General features: G+C 44.8%; 1 protein-coding gene across 1 annotated transcript in view; it reads left to right on the top strand.

Moving 5' to 3' along the window:
* Positions 1 to 17,643, top strand: part of tacc2 (transforming, acidic coiled-coil containing protein 2) — a 50,352-nt gene that overhangs the window by 1,643 nt on the left and 31,066 nt on the right. The window contains exons 2-4 of the mRNA XM_069144976.1: positions 6,763 to 6,998; positions 8,620 to 8,730; positions 10,914 to 17,129. Of these exons, the coding sequence (XP_069001077.1) occupies positions 6,763 to 6,998; positions 8,620 to 8,730; positions 10,914 to 17,129 (6,563 nt within the window). The remainder of the gene's footprint in view (positions 1 to 6,762; positions 6,999 to 8,619; positions 8,731 to 10,913; positions 17,130 to 17,643) is intronic.

Here is a 17,643-nt window from a genome sequence, read left to right as displayed (position 1 = left end):
CTGCACAATATGTTCACCTACTTTCTTTGGTATCTTACATTGCTGAATTATAATAAGAGAAAGACTACATTATACTATTATAAATTATATAATAAGTGTTTAGTTTGTTTCCCTGCTGGGCTTTTGTCTCGCTGGAGGGGTCAGATTGGGGGCAGGAAATGGTAAACTCATACTGTAGGTGTCTAAACAGAGACATGTGGTGCTCATCTAAACCCAAGAGCTTCAAGGATGGCTCATGTTAAGTGATGGACAGGCCATGATGAGGTGAGAAGAGACCTGGCAACGGTCTAATCATATGATTTCCTCCCCCAGTGCTGCCTGCGCTGCCAAAAAGCCCTGAAACACTGCCGCCAGTTAAAGTGCACACAAGTCCGTATGAAATTACACCCCATTCACACAAATAGCAAGCAGGAAGGGATGACAAATGAGCTACCACACTACAGAATAACAGTGAGAATTAAGATGTGAAGGGAAGATTTTAAATTGTGATAATCAAAGGAGACATGTGGGTCAAAAGCTGAACTAATGATTCACTTACACTCTTCCATTTGTTTGGAAATGGAGTGTGTGTGACAAATCGTGCAGGAGACTGGAATAAAGTCTAAAGCAGTGAATAGGGCAGATTTCTATTTATAAAGTTGTGCATATTCAGGTCACTGTTTTCTGACTAAACAAAGCTACCATACAGTCCCTGCAGTCATACGAGGAATGCACAAACAACCTTTCCGTGGCACGCATTTACGGCTCAGCTGCAATACGTAACAACACAGACATGTTGTTGTGATGATTCTCAGGGAATAAACAGTAACTTCATAGGCTTAGGAAAGTTTCTCTTTCTGCATTTGATGTAAAATCAGCCAATGGTTACACTTGAGTCCTTAACCTTAAATAATGAAATACTTTATAATGTCTACAATGGATTAGAAATGCTCCTGAATCATTTTAATAGTCTTGACCCAACGTTGTGTGACAGGCTGAATACTGCTGGGAACCAAGAGACACCGCAATCTGTTATTTACCACATGAGGATTATCTTACAGGACTGCCCAGCCTCAGTCGCTGTGTCAGTTTGCCTCAGCCACATCATGCACGAGCACACAGTAACATAAATGTGTAGATGCTCTTCTTCTAGGAGTCAGTGCCATTTGTTTGAAGTAATTTAGACATGAATTTAACTGATGTGCCCTTAAAGTAGTCTCTAGAATCTGTTTTTATCATTACATGATAGTCATTCTATCAGTGATGCTGTTGTTTTCCTGCTTTTAAGCTCATACCAGCAGAGCAAAAGCATGCACTTTGTTCCTGGTGGTAGATTTTGCATCAGAAATCCCTAATCTCTAAAATCACACACATACTTCCCATTCTCCCTGCCTCCATATGAGATCAACCTCATACCAAACACCTCTAATCCCGAGAAGCATGAGTCTGTGGCTACTGGGGGACCACAGCTACCTCTGTTCACTCTGTTGATCTCTGTTAATCGCCGGAGAAGCCGGACGCTGATGGTCTCTCTGTTGCTAGTGTCTTGCAGCCGGCTGAGAGGCTGTTGGTGAGGGCAGTGTGGCCCTGCTGAGCCATGGGGAACGAGAGCAGCACAACTGAGGCGTTGGTAAGGCCGATCTCGCTGACACTGGATGGCTTGGATTGCTACCTGCTGCTCCTGTGCTGCTATACAAACCTTCAACTCCTTTAAGCACAGGGGACTAACAAAACTAGCACTTGCTCGCATGATTACTAACTGTTGGCTCCATGAAAACACGTGGGATGTCCAGGGAGCTGTAGACTTTGCTTTACTGAGGCTTGTCTAATGAGCTTTGGTTAACATGCCTTCTTCTTTTTTGTGGTTAACTAGATAAATATTAGATATGCTTTCCAGGTATCTCAAAATGTACCATGCTTTGTGTTTACTGCCACACACCCTCAAGCTTGTGTTCTGGCAGTTTATGAAATCCATCACTGTGATGGTTGGAAGGCCGTTATGTGTGCCACCAGTCTGCATGAGGTATTACTGCACTGTTGCTAGTTGCTATCGTCTTCTTCTTCTTTAAAAAAAAAAAAAACCAAAAAACACCTTTAGAAAAACAGTGATTTCAACATGTGACTTGAGGACCTCAGCAGTGGAATGTCGGATTATCTTAATAGGATTATAATAAACGTTTGTCTCATGAGCAATAGACTCTTCAAACTGTGCACACTAGACTGCATTTCACTGTGATTGCAGAGCAGGGTTAACATTGTTATGTTTTCCTTCCCCCAAAAAACCCTTTACTGATTTGTTTTCAGTGTGCTGGTGCGTACCACTGCTTCTATATGCTGCATAGTGAAGTTTTTGCCTTAAAAATTTATTGTTGAACTATTTAATTCCCCCATTACAGCCAGAAGAGGGCGCTCCTGAAAATGTTGTTCTGTTTCCACATCAGGAAAATGAAAATGACTCCATACAGGTACAACATTTGAGTGTGTGTCAAAGTCTTATGTAAGCCCGTGTGCACTGGCTGGTGTAAAGTAACCAACAATGCCTGTTCACTGAAACTTTCATTAGTATAAGTTCTAACTTTTAAAGTGGCATACATTCATGTCAGTTTCATTGGCAGCACTTTTGTTTGTCAATACAGGTGTGCTGCTGTGATATCATAGTTAAATGTGCATGACACTGGAAATTGCAACCTCCTGAAGCTTGTGATTCCTTCTGACTGCAACACTCTTCACTTCCCTTGCTTGGTTTTCTGACCTGGTTGTTGAATTTGTGTGATGTCTGTTGGTGTTTAAGGAAGAAATAACATAAGAATGGTCCCGGTGAAAATCAGCCACAAAAAACAATCAAACCTGATTAATATATTCAGTGAAATGAAGCAGACTACTGACATGTATACATGGTGAAGCTATTTAGAAATGGTGAAGGGTAATGGTGGAAGAACTCGATCCTTTACTTTAGTAAAAGTGCAATCTAGAAATACACAAGTTAAAGTCCTGCATAAAAAATCCTACTCAAGTAGAAGTACATAAACATTAGCAGCAAAATGTAGTTCATGTATTAGAGTAAAAGGACTTGTTTGGTCCCTCAAATCATATATTATCATGGGCTGTGTGACATATTTAGATGATCAATAGTGAAGCATCAGTGGGTAAGCAGCATGTTTCTGTTGTAGCTTCTGCTGGTGGCGCAAGATTGAACTACTTTATATCCAGTTTTATATCCAGGGAAAGCAGATAAATCTGAGGAGTCCTTAGATGCTTAATGGGAAGAGGAGAGAAGAAAAAAAAACAACCACAAATCTGTTTTTAGTTTTTGGGCTTGGTATCATCTTTGATTTTTGCTGAGATATTGGATTTGAACTTTTATGAAATGAAACCATGTGAGAAGTTTAGAGGGAAAATAAACTTTCTGGTTTTTTTTTAGACATCAAAGACAAAAATCTGTAACAATGTATCGTTACAATGTATTTTAAAAGCTTATTGTATTATCCGTTATGTTACATCCTCATCTGACAAGTAACTAAAGCTGTCAGATAAACGTAATGGAGTTGAAAGTACAATATTTCTCCACCACTGCACTTAAACCAGACGTAAATACATCTTGTATTGCTACGGGTATGCTGTGAAGCTGCTTTTAAAATGGTGCGGGAGAACTGTCATGTTGTGATGATGTCACACACCCCAGCATCACTGAGGGGGTCAAAGCTAAACGAGGAAGGAGCTTTTATAATGCAGGAGCATGTTGTTGTCTGTAACAAAAGCCTCTTTGGAGTGTAACCCGATCGTGTCTCAGTGGGGGGTGGGGGGGGGTGTCACTGCAGGCCCGACCCTTGGCCTAATTCCCAACATTCACCTGCAGAGGCACTGTCAGTCCAGCCAAGAAGGCGCAGCAGCAAGAGCAGGAGCAGGAGGAGGAGGAGGAGGAGCAGCAGAGGTGGACAGGGGAGGACGGAAGAAAGAAAGGAGGGAACAAGCAATAGCCGAGGAGGAGGGGATAGTAAAGCGAGCTGAGTGGAAAGAGTTTACAGTCAAAGGAGAGGAGAATGCTCGGCACTTCTGTGGCCAGCCCAGTCAAGTCAGTCAGCTCCAGCTGCTAGCTCGCAGCGGTGTGTTTGTTCGTGCATGGTAGTGTAGTGTTTCCACGCGCGCACGCGCACACGCACACACACACACACACACACGCACACACGCTGCAAGAAAAGAAGAGGTTCATGGAAATTTAACAGGGGGGCGGCAGCCACTGAAGAGAGGTCTGTGGAGAGCAGCAGGAGCAGGAGGAGGAGGAGGAAGTCAGCTGAGTCAGTGCAGGAGAGCAGAGAGGGAGCAGTCAGCAGCATGTGTTGCAGCATGTTTGTGTCGTCGCCGGCCCCCTTCAAAACACACAGCCCTGCAGAGGCTGCCTGTGCACCGAGCACGGTACAAGGGTAGCAGAGGAGCTGCAGTCACCTTCAGCACGGAGGAGCACGCTGCTGGGTGAGGAAGTGCATCACAGGAGATGGGATGGGACGGAACTTGTGGTAATCAACGGAGATGTGTGTTTGGACAGAGTGTTGAACCTGTTTCTTATTTCTGTGTAAAGGGCCTGCTTTTTTTTAGCACTGCCCTCCCTCTTGTTTACACCAGTCATGCGAAAAGCGTTTAAAAGTCGTGTTAGCACGTGGGCCTCTGACACATTGAATTAACTGTAAGTGTTGGCTTGTTGGACAGGCAGCAGTCTCCGGGCAACCTCTGGCTTGGCTTTCTGTTTTGTTGCTGTGGGTTAATTAATAACAGGCATGTGCTTTCTGTGTGATGTTCAAACTAACTGAAACAAGGGATTTTTTTTAATTTTTTTTCCCACCTCACTGAGGCTCCACATGGTCGCGCAACAACGTCACTAATGGCCCTTTTAAAGGGACAAGAAGGTGGGGGATGATTGGCTGTGAACTTGGTCGTTTCTGAGAGGTGTTGTTTGCTGTGTGCATCATCCATTCACGGTTTCTGGTCTAGATGTCAAGGTGAGAGATCTGAGGCAGGAAACAGGAAACCCCAAGACACGTCAGCATGTAGTCTCATGATGTGTTCATCTCTGCGTGTAAGACTGTTCAGGTGTGGGTGGAAGAGTTGTTTTTAAAATCAGATTAAGTAGCATTAGTACAGAAATAAGAGCAGTGAGGAGGTGACTGGCGTCCATTGACACTCGTACTTGAAGCAGTGCTTTTTGTTTTTTTCACGCTGTTCTTTAATGTTTTATGTTCTCTTATGTTTTTTTCTGCAACTAAATGCAACCTGGGTTCATTTGAAAAAAAAATAAAATCTAAATTTGGACATTTAAAAATAACCTACTGCTCAAAACCATCACAACAACTTTAAAGGCCTCCTCAATATGTTTGCTCTTTTTAGTTTTGTGTTCATGTGAGCAATATAAGTAAGTGGAGAGCTCCTCCATCTGTGCTGAACGTGTCACACAAAGGAGGCTCTTCGTAGTGGTGAGGCAGTGACTCCGAGCCTCACACACACACACACACACACACACACACACACACACACACACACACACAAACCACAAACCTTTACTTGTTAAAAAAAAAATTGGCTTGACATTGTTTTCTGCATTAATGTAAAAATATTCCAAACATCATCCTTATTTCTGCTAGTCGTATGCTTGTGTGCAGGCTTGCTGTCTACTACTGGTTAATGAATAATGAATGAAGTGCTTCAGTTGTGAATCTCAGAACCCTTAAAGGACACCGCAGCCTCTTTGTATCACGTTTTAAATCCACTCAAAGCCGAGTTCACTAAAAACATGACCTCTCTGTAAGAAGCAGCTCATGCACCTGTACTCCAGACACACGAGTGTTTAAAGATCTGCACATTTCTGTGTCTGTCCAAATGCGCCTTTATTTGCCTGCACCTGGACACCTCAGTTTATTGTATGTCTTCGAAAGGTGAAATAAATGTAAGCTTTCCACCTCCGTCAACTGAGCGGGCCATGCGGGAAAAATTCCATCACAAACGGGCTGACAGTTGTGTGCCGTGAAGGAAATGTTTCTGCAACATGATGCCCCCACCAAGTGTTGTGTGGCTGTGGTCGGACTCTGTCTGTCCGTCTAACAGCCTGACAGACATAAAAACATATTCAATTTTAGAATAAAAGAATACATTATTTACAGGTTGGCTGAGATTGAGTGACATCTTAATCATTTACCCAGAACAAAGCAAAGAATTAATGAGCTATAAAAATGCCATCTGAACTATTTTCTCTTGGCAGTAGTTGAACCACATGTCTGTTTGTCACCATCCTGCACAACTGGTTTGTCTTTAATGGTTATTCTTACTAGTTGCAGGTAAAACATTTTGACACCCTGGGAAAAAAAATAGTTTGACTTCCGTAAGAGGTGTGTTTTAAGATTATAATAATCACACACTTTGTTTCATTAACAGATGCTCAAGAGCAGAGTTTAAACAGAGCTGCATAGATGAGTGAGCCTGACATAATGCTGAATAATATTTTAATAGTAATAGTCAGTGTAAGAAAAGCATGTTGAAAAGCAAAGATAAGTGACTGAGTAGAAGGTCAGTATGACCTTTGCTGTACAAATAACAGTTTACTTAATAGTTTTATTAACACATGGGTGGAGTTATTTGTTGGTGTGATGCTCGGCTTTGCGCATTAATCGGTGGGTGTTCCTCCTGTGTTTCCTGTCACATGCTCGCACTTGTTTTAAGTACACACTCTGCAGTGTGTAGCACACAGCAGACACTCCAGCCAGTAGCTCACTTTGATCATGCCTCACTGTCCCACAGACCGGAGCCCACGCTGAGAGACTGACCCAGAGGGACGACAGAGCGCTGCTGTCTGACAGCCAGCAGAGCGTGTTGTCCCAACCGGTGCTCCCAGACGTCCCCGTCGTCACCGGAGTGGAGGAGAGCAGAGGTGCAGCCTCAGACCAGGAGGACAAGGAGGAGCTCGAGTTTCCTCACGACCTGCTGCCCAATTTGGATTTCAGCAGCGAGTTCAGCATCTGGGAGTCGACGCTGGGGTAAGTTAAGGGACTACACACTGACCACTGACACACACACACACACACACACACACACACACACACACACACACACACACACACACACACACAGCTGTGTTTCCACCTCCGAGGACTTTTACACCGACTTACATTAATTTCCTGCAGATGTAACCCAAACCATAATCACAATTTGCCTAACCTGAACACTTACCCTGATCTTAAACCAAGTCTTCACCCTAAAACTTAATAGTTTTCATAGTTGGAACTGTTTTTTGTCCCCAAACAGCACATTGTGTAACAGATTTATGTCTTCTCACATTCTGCTCTTGTATTACCACAGACATTTTCAGAGTTTGCCAATTTACTGAATGCCAATGAGTTGCAGTCAACCTATTATTTGAGCAATTTGTTTTTGGATTTATGATGCCTAATCAGAAGATGATGATCAGATAGACGGAAGGGTGGGACTATCTGGCTTTCTATAGCAAACACGGGGAATGATCCAGTCTGTGACCTCAGGTTAGAGATCATTTGGTCTATAAAGCAGCAAAATAGATGCAGCAGAATTGTCGGTTGCCACGTTGTTACAACACAGAAACAACATATGGCTTTATCGCAGTTTGTTGTAATCCGCCACTGAACATCACCGAAAGATGAGTTCCGAAGAAATATAGAGGAAGTGTATCATGTAAATTACTACAGTTGTTTGAATTCCCTGTCTATTGCCTGATAAAAGTAAGAGCGTACATTCTTTATCTCTTTGTTGGGACATTTCAAATCGGCCTCGCAAATTACAACACACATTTCTTTGTTAGCATTGTGTAGCACTAGTCATTCTAAAGGTCCTGAAGAGATATTTTCTCTATAACCTTCCTGTTACAAGTGATGGAGGTCTTACATGAACAGATACATCACAGGTCCGAAGTGGGCAGAACTGAACAAATTGATGTCACATATATCACTGGACGAATGAAAGTTCAACAACATTTAGGAACAAAAATCTAAATGTGATGACAGTGGGGAGGTTGTTTGCTCATGTTGTCAGCACTGTCAATCAAACAGCAGCCACAGAGTCCTGTAAAAGCTGACTTTTGCTCCTGATAAATACTAAGCAGACTTCTCGATACCTTGATTCATCTGCAGTTGTTTCAGTCCGCAAACAATCCATCTACTTTCTACTTTTGTACATTTTTGTTGAGGACCATGGCGGGACTGGAGCCTCTCCCAGCATGCACTGGGTGAGAGGAAAAGAAAGACAGTGATGTGCAGACGGTCTGACACACTTTAGTATTCTTCACAGGAAGCAGCCTGTCATACTTAATGCTTATATTACCAAGGTAAAAGGAAAGATTACTGTGATTCACTGGAAGATGTAGGCCCATGGTCATTAACACATCATATTATTATTATTATTATTGTATTTTGCTGTGTATTGCTGTATAATGATGTATTGGATGCTTTGCTTCATTCGTTCATAAACAAACACATTTATATTAGTTATTCGATTTCAGTCAAGGTGAAAGTTAATCCGATATTAATTTGCTGCGTGTGTGTGTGTGTGTGTGTGTGTGTGTGTGTGTGTGTGTGTGTGTGTGTGTGTGTGTGTGTGTACATGTATCTGTGTGTGGATCTATGTTAGCAGAACTCAGACTAGTTCAGGTGAGAGGAAATGTGAGCAGGTGAACCCCCTGCTGGCGGGCCTGCAGCATCACACGGAAGTCAGTGGGCCGCTGTTGGTTCTAGATACAAGGTACCACATACTGGAGGACTGCATGGCGTCTGCGGTGGGGGGTGTGATCAGTCATTGGTGGGATGATATAGAGTAAAATCAGGGAGCATGGAGTGGAACGAGAAGACGACAGGATGATCTAATGCTTGTAACTTCTCACTGGAGTGTGATGGATGTCACTGCTGTGGTGTTGCCTGTCGAAGCTGACTTTGCTTGACGTGTGGTAATTAGATTTTTCTTGCTTGGGTGAATTATTTGCAGACTGACTTTATGTTCCGTTCCAGTCTCCCTGCCGTTCTGCTTTTGTCGGAGTGCTGAAGTTAATTGCACTAATTTGTCTGAGGCTTTAGTGTGTTCTGACAAATTGAGTCACTGCAGTAGTTTAATTACTATTGCTTGATATGAATGTGTAAAACTTAGAATTTACTACGATTGCCGTGCAGAAAATACACGTAAAGTATTTAAATTGCAGAAAGGACGAAATTGAAAAGATTACATTCCTACTTTTTAAGTCACTGCAGAGTACCAGGACCTCGCAGTCTTAAAGCACATCATTGTGAGAAACACCTGGTCTTTTCCACTTCGGGTAGAGGCAGGCAGCAGCTTGTTGCACAATAAAACTTACCAGCTGTATGGGTGTGTCTTCTGCTGTTGCACCCTTCAGGAGGGAGTGCCAAGCGAACTGGTTCGATTGGCGGGTTGTTGAAGGAAGTAAAATGTTGTGTTATAAAGCAAACATGTGAGACTGTATTTGCCAATGATGCTTCATAATGTCGCATCTCGCTTTATTTATGTCTATGTCGACATATATGGTGATGTCATAGTGGTTGTTGTATGTACAAGAAAAATAGATCGACGTGTAGGGCGGATTTTAATTCACCAGCTGATGACATGAGAAGGAGTGCAGATTATTTTATGACTAAATAATGATGGTGGATCTATACACTTAGACAGTCTAAAATGGCTCCACAGCATATTCCTGTAATGCAAAGTAATGGCTTGGCAGTGACTCAGCAATTACAAATGTACTTTAGGGAGTGATTTGCAGGGAAGTCTCTCTTAAATTTTTTTTTTTGTAAGGCAGTATTGGTGTGAGCATCAGTTTATAGTTCTGACATAATTCAGAGCCATTCCTTAATTCTTAAGGGATTAATATTAGACAAGAGTTACTCATATAACATGGTCTGTGCATTTACATTTTCAGTTTAACAATCACTATCATTGTTATAAAAAACATTTTTATGATGAATCCAAATAGTATTTATCTAAAACAGCATTTAGGATGATGGAATACACATTATCTTTCAGCATATGAGGGGCACTCAAAAAAATTCAGACCCCTCCTATTGCGGGATAATGCAGCACAGCACCTTGACAGGCACAGAGCAGGGGGAAGCTAGAACCTTCGTGAGTATGTTTTGTCACTTAAGTTACACAAGTTTTTCTGACCACTGGTCGACGTCATGTTTGTGATTCAACCATGGACCTAAAACTTGAGCAGAGGGAACACATCAAATTTTTAGGGAACAGAATGAAGGTGCAAGGAGCCAAATCTGGTGTGCAGACATGGAGGAGAGTGACAATTGTGTTGTTGAGGGCGACAAACTTGCACGTCAATGCATGTTGTTGAAAAGTTCAGGTCTTTTGCACCAATTGTTTTCCCTCAGATGCGTCAGAACATCACAGTAGAAGTTGGTGTTGACAGTCTGACCCTGGAGTAAAGTCAAAACATCACAGTTCCAATTTATCAATAACATCAAATTATTTTAGTGAAATTACTATTTATTGTGGTGCTTTTGGTACAATTTGAAAATCAGGCAGTAAAATCCAAATATATATTATTTGAAGGCTTGTTGCAGTGGGGCTTGTACAAAATGTGAAAATGCTGCATAGTGCAGTGCCTGAATAAACAATGTGTTTTGGTGTGTATGAACAGCATGCATGTTCATTAACGCACATGCTTAGGAACGGCTGATAATATTTCTTGTAAGGGAATGCATGTCTCAGAATAGGCATCCTCAGTGCAGTTGTGTGTTGTGTGTGTGTGTGTGTGTGTGTGTGTGTGTGTGCACGTGCACACATCATAGTGTGAAGTGCCTGAGCATGAGCGTCTACTCTGTCGATCACAGCGCTCTGTGACATCGTGGAATGATGCAGCTGTCTGCCTGCCTCGTCCTAACTCTGTCACCCTGCCTTCGCCTCAGGCCTCATGGCTGTGACCCAGTTATCACAGATGCCCAGACTTCACCTCGGTCCGCTGCCGCACCTCACCCGGGCACCCGACCCCTGACCTCTTCCCCATCCTCGGACCTAGACCGGGAACTGCAAGAGGCCTTCCAGGAATGTGAAGAACAAATGGCGTCACTGGGCATACTCACTCCTACAGAGCCCCGCAGCACCACGCCTGAGACGGTTCATGACGTAGGGAAGACAACTGGAGAAGTGATGGTTAATGAGTCCAGTGAGTCATCAGCACTGGCTCCAATCGTAGTCCAGCCAGGATGTAGCAACGGGGGCCATGGAAACAAGAGTACACATGGAAACAGTGAGGCAGCAAACAGTCAGAAGGATACAGTTGTGTTTAGTTTTAGGAATTACATACTGGGCATTGAGAGTAACGCTGCGGCAGCAGAGACGGACAGTAAAATAAAACCAACGGAGAGCTGTTCAGAGATTAAGCCAGATAAAGAAACAGAAATACTCGAACAGAAGGAAACACCCCCGCATATACAAATAGAAATGGCTTCCTTTAAAGAGCCACCAAAACATGCTGTGTTCAGTGAGCAGAGAGACGATATGAGAGAGGAACACGTTGACACTAATGCAGCTACTGAGGGGAAAAGCTCTCTAGATTGTAATCAATTGATTAGGAAAGAAGGCACAAAGGCAATAACAGAGACTGTGAACATAAAGAAAGAAAAGCTAAGTGATGAGATGAGTATTAACATCTGTGTAGCTGAAACAAATGATTCAGCTAAAGAAACATCACAGTATAGCTCTCTTTTAAAGGATAAAGATACATCATCAGAATCACAGTTAGAAGCACAGACAGGAACAGACAAACACACTGAGGTGACTCAGTCCAAAACAGACAAACGGACGACTGACCGAGACACTGGACAGAACAAAGAGGCAAAGAAAAGGAAACAAAGGAAAAAGAAAAAGATGGAGAGGAACTCAGAGACTGAGCAGAAAGAAAAGACAGCAGTGCAGTTTGATAGTGAAGGGCAGGCTGTGTCACTCATAAACGCAGGAGATCACACAGATTCACCAGCGGATGTAGAATCAGACATTCAGACAGGCATTTGTGGGGAGCGGCTTGATAATAGGTTCGATTACAAGCAGCAGCTGAGTCCCGAGGAAGACCCCATCTCCAGGCAGGATCATCTTACTGCCTCGGCCTGCTCACTCATGTCCAACCAGGCTCCTTCACAGAGGCCTCATCAGTCAGATAACCACAACCAAGTGGATACCCCAATGAATCAGAGCATCAATGAGAGCCCACAGTGGGAGCAACGTCTAACCGGAGGTGAAACCACCAACCAAAATACACCCACGACACGTGTCCAAACTACGGTTATCAACCCAGCTGCTTCCACTGATAAGAGATCAGATGCCCAAACACAGGAGGCTATAGTTACCACAGAGGCAGTGATACTCACACAGGAGAATCAGAGCCCACTCTCCGGCAGCCCAACTTGTGTGGGAGAGAGTTGCGTGGAGAGTGCCCTTGAACAGGCTTTAGTGGTGGTTGCTGCGTTGCCACTGACAACACCCACATTGCCAGAAGTGATAGAAAGCACAGGAGAGGGAGAAAGCGTGAGGCGTGATTCACTGGAGAGAGTAGATAGTGTAGCTATTGCAGAGAGTGAGAAGGAAGAAAAAGGACTGGGAGGAAGAGAAAAGTGCCTGAGCTCTGCAGATGGAGAGAGAGACGAACTGCCGGACAGCCCTCCTCAGCTCCCGTTAATCTGTTCCCTGGGAAAATGCTCGCTTGCATTCTCAGCCAAAGAGGGACAGGCTGCATCTGAGGAAAGCTGCAGCGGCAGAATGCCACAAAACTCAGCTGAGACTGAAATCAAGGGACCGAGAGAGACGAGCGTTCGCAGCTCGGAGGCAGAAATCTCACCGGCCGAGGAGAGAGACGCAGAAAAGGAGCCACTCCGGTTAGAAGCCTGTATCAATGCTTCCTACCGGCTACTCACTGATCCTGATTGTCAGGATCACAGTGCTGCGGGATCAGAGAGCGCAGGAGGGAGAGGAGGGAGAGGAGGAGGAGGGGGAGGAGGAGGAGGAGGAGGAGAGAAGGTGGGAGAGAAAGCAGTGCTGGCGAGAGAGCACAGTTCATTCAGCCAGCCACAAGGCTCTGCTAGTGGGGTGTCATCAGGCGAGACTGAGACGTGTACGCCCACCGATGTTGCAGAGTCACAGCTGAAGTCACAGAGCTGGAGGGAGCCGATTGCTACCATCACCGAGAGCATCTGCGCTGAACAGGACCGTCTATTTCACCCCTTTCAGGAGCAGCGTAGGACAGCAATCTCACGTCTCCCCGCTCGCACCGAAGAGAGCTCCGGGAAGACAAATGGAGGGAAACAGAATTTGATTTCAGATAGAGCGCCGTCTTCGGGACACGCTTATGAGGAGTCACCCATCACAGAGACAAACTACAGCCAAGTCTTCCCGTCTTCCCTCTCACCTCAGCCTTTGACTACTTCTCAGGAAGTCACAGTCACGAGACGAGCCAGCAACGATCAACAGGTCCAACCGGGTAGCACAACAGAAGCCAGGACCGCTGAAAGTGCAGCCGAACCCCAAGTCGAAGCCCATAAACAGAGCAACAGTGTTAACCCCGCTATGTCTGGAGTGGGTGTGTCTGCATGTGACAGCAGGAGAGGTAACAACAGAGTTCACTTTGCGGACAGTGTAAAGCAAATAGGCAGCTCCTCCGTGGATTTCAGGAGCATGTCAGTGCTGGACTGCGCCTCTTTGCCTCCGCTGACTGTTCATGAGAGTCTGCGGCATCCTGTCGTCGAGGCCAGCTACAACTTCCCAGACTTTCTCAGCTTGAAGAAGCCAGAAGTCCCCCAAAATCCAGTGGCTACCGAGGAAGAAGCAGCAATACGGAGCTCGGCTGACTTTCCGAAGCCACAGGAGGATGTCCATTTGGGTAAAGGAGATACAGAGGCTAAAGGTACAGAGGACCACGCTGCCGTAGATCACTCAGGTAACGATGACCTGGACACAAACACTGTAGATTCACAGTCAGTTACTGAGGCCAGCAAAAAAACGCTTCCATGTCCTACTGAGAGGACCCACACTGGTAATGAAGAATGTTTTCTCTCTGAGGCCGATCATCCAGCAGTTATACAAGTGATGGAGCAAGAAGAGGCGGAAACAGAGAAAGGTGCTGTGTATCAATGTTTGTCAAAAGAGGAGGGGATTGACGGGTTACATGCTGAGACTAAAGGATCGGTTAAGGTTGACCAGCCTCAGGAGTCACCTTTAAAAAGTGATGTCACTGTCACGCTTGAAGAAAAAGAAGACAACCAACCTCCTCTCTCCTCAAGTTTTGTGCTTCCAGCTGACGATATTACCTGCAAGCCTTTAAGTGATGTCACCACCGAGTTCCCCGTCGGGCAGCTTTGTTCTGATCTTGACCCCAATTCAGAATCTGAAGCGGTGGCCTCAACCTGCTCAACCTTTCTTCAGACAAAACCTAGTGACCCTAGTTATCAGCCTCCCACCCAATTAAGTGAAACACCTCCTATTGGACTAGCTGACACAGATCTCATGAAGGCTAGCGAGGCGCCGAAGTCCACAACGGACTCAGCAGTGACTTCAGAAGTGACGGCCTCTGACAAATCAAGTCCTGTTATCGGTCAGTGTGCCAGTAATTCTACTTTAGTGCTGCGGCCTCCTGGCCCAATGATGAACCACCTAGAGTTAATTAGTGACTGTGATATTTCTCTTCCTGAGCAGACAGATAACTGCAGTGCTGATGGTGACAGCGTCAATGTCTCCGGAGAAGTGGACGGCAATACGAGCAGGGAAATGAAACAAATTTGTTTAGCCCAGGATGTGCAGTGCAGTGATGTCAATGTTAAAGCAGATGAGATTTGTCCACAACTGGAGGATAGAAACGATGTTATGGAGTCTGTAACTGATTTTGTTAATCTGCCTCCTCCAACTGAGCGTCCTGGTGCAACTGGTGCAACTGGTGCACCGGCAAAGGATGAATCTGATAATGTAATTTCTCTCTCTTCCGCTGAGTCAGACTCTATTGGCATTAAACCTGTTATTTGTGAAGCATCTATTAGGGATGACCTCATAAATGTCAGCTGCCCACTCAGCTCTGACCGGCCCGCCGATGAGGCTCATGAGACAGTTAAACAAGACAATATGAAAGAAAAACAGCAAATGGGAGATCAGACCTCTGAGGTGTTGGATGAGGAAAAGAAACAAGCTGAAGAGACAACAATAGCTAATCAGAAGGAAGCAGGAGACAGTGGCAAGTTGCAGACAGGAAAGACTGGCACAACACCACAACAGAGTAATGGACCAGATAAAGAGGCTATAGAGGAAATTGGAGGCCTTCAGCCACCACATAAACATAAAGGACAAAAGACTGAATCACCAATAAGGGATATAAAGAAGGAAGGAGGAAGGAAGATGGGTTCTGCATCTGAAAGCCAAACAGAAACTTCTCCCTCATCTCTCAACAAACCTTCAGGGTCATCTGAGGACACACTACATGCTGAAGTGGAGTCTGGTAGTGAACCTCAGACTGTTTACAACCAAAGTTTGCTGACAGCAACGCTGGAATGTAGCTCTGACACTGACACTGCACCAGATTTGAAGTCAGCTCTGGGCCAATCACAGCTCACACCAGATCCAAACTGTTTTGCTCAGCAACAGGAGCAACAGCAGCAGCGTCCAGGATCCAGACATCCCACGGAGGAATTGTTAGGTGGCCGTCCAGAGGAGGAAGCGAAAACAGACGGTCAGCTCGCACCAGTGGTTCCAGGACAGAAAGTGGCCCCAGAGGAGGGAGACACCTCGGTGGGGAGTTTATGTCAGTCAGGAAGCAAGGAGGAGTTGATGGGTGATGACAGCAGTGGTAATGAGGGAGTGACAGGTCCAGGGAAATGTGAGGGAGCACAATCATTACTCGAGGTTGATAGGGCCGATTTGCCGTCTCACCTTGAAGGCAGTTTGCAAGAGAGTAAAAGCACTGCTGTAGGAAATGCCTCAGCTGACATAGTGATAGTAACAACGTGCTCTCATGTAGGTGAGACTAGCCCTGAGTTAGGAATAGGTGGGTCAGATACAGATTTAATGCCAGACTCTGAGATTGTGAGTGATCTGGAGCATGAAGGTCAGGAAAGTAATCTATCAGCTGCCAATCAAGACCAACAGAGAAAACCCCAGACGTCCGAGAACACTGATCTATCTGTTGAGTCTCAGCACTATGAGACTTCACCTTTCCAAATTTCTGTTTCATCAAAGGTCAGCACAGATAGTCATGACACTCGTATAGATGTTATTCCAAGTACAAACCGGGCTGAAGAAATTCATAAAGAGACATTCAGTGCCCTGCCTGATTCTGCCAGGCAACCAGAAACTGTGTGGAAGGATGTCAGTGCTGCCATGGCTGTGAAAAGCAACAGTAGTGACAAAGGGGAGTGTGAAATTCAGGATACAGTGAGCAAGCCTTTTGAGCTACAAAGCTCCAATAAAACGTCAGCCACACAAAGCAGTGCGGTGGTACAAACACCCATAAAAGACCCCAACGTTGAGGAGATCACAAAAGAAGATGGGGCAGCTTTGGATGAGGAGAAAGTTAACAGCCAGGGGAAGGAGCAACGGGAGATAAAAGACAATGAAGCAACGCAAAAGCAGGAGGTCTTAACTTTAACTGAAAACAGTGAATCAGTGAAAGTTTCAGGCCAGTTTCCAAGTGAGGCTTCACACGGCAGCGCAGACACTGCTGTTTGTTACTCTGAGGGGAACTTTGGCTTCTCTCGGGCAGCAGAAAATGACAAAGATATAACCGATAAAATGACTGCTGATATTATCAAAGGCGCACCTGTTGTTTCGACAAAGTGCCCGGAAGATTTAGCATCAACCTCCCTTGTAGCTCAGTCAGAGAAACCAGATGATCAGGTGTCAAAGCCCGGCGATGATAACGTGGTAAACCCCGTTGTCGCTGCCTCCTCTCAGTGTGAAGGAAAACGTGACAAAGCTCCTGCCACCTCCTCTCCTGTTGAACAAGTGTTTGTGAACCCAGAGGCTGCTGATGTGTCAGAGAGTCCTGCTGCTGGACTAACAGCCCAGGAACCAGAGACAAGTTGGATAAAAGCACTTAAAGAAGCTGCATCCCATTCTCAGAGTGAACAAGTGAACACAGTGGATGCCTCAAGGTAAACGCAACAGCATGTGTGTGTTTGAAATGATCTTATCAGGTTTGAGGAGCACACACACGAGACCTTGGAGTGATAAAGATATGTTTAAGGTCATAGGAGGTCATCATAATGTAGCAGGAGCATGTTAGCGTACTGTTACATATCATCTGCTCAAGTACATCATAAAGAGAAAAGATATAAAGAAATAAAGGAAAGAATTATATCCGTGTTTAGATTCCTGTGATTTTATTCCTCCTAATCATTCCAGTCACACCATGTCCCGGGCCTGTTTAGAGTGACATTACGTAGAGCAGTGTGACGATGAATATGAATGAGGAGGTAAACACAGAGCTGCACTTTGTATTGACTCGAGCCGGGGGTCAGATGACTGTGTCTGTTCAAGTCTAATAGAAGTAATGCAGCCCTTTATATTCAAAGGATGACATCAGCTGTGACATCGTGCCTGTTCTCCAGGGCAAGAATAAGCCTTTTCTCACACAAAACACAACTGCTCCACACAATAACAACACGC

The sequence above is a fragment of the Embiotoca jacksoni genome, unplaced genomic scaffold (assembly GCF_022577435.1).
Source record: "Embiotoca jacksoni isolate LCO1_2020_lvr unplaced genomic scaffold, fEmbJac1.0.p SCAF_12, whole genome shotgun sequence".
Classification (NCBI taxonomy): domain Eukaryota; kingdom Metazoa; phylum Chordata; class Actinopteri; family Embiotocidae; genus Embiotoca; species Embiotoca jacksoni.
This window is presented reverse-complemented; position numbering and strand designations above follow the sequence as displayed.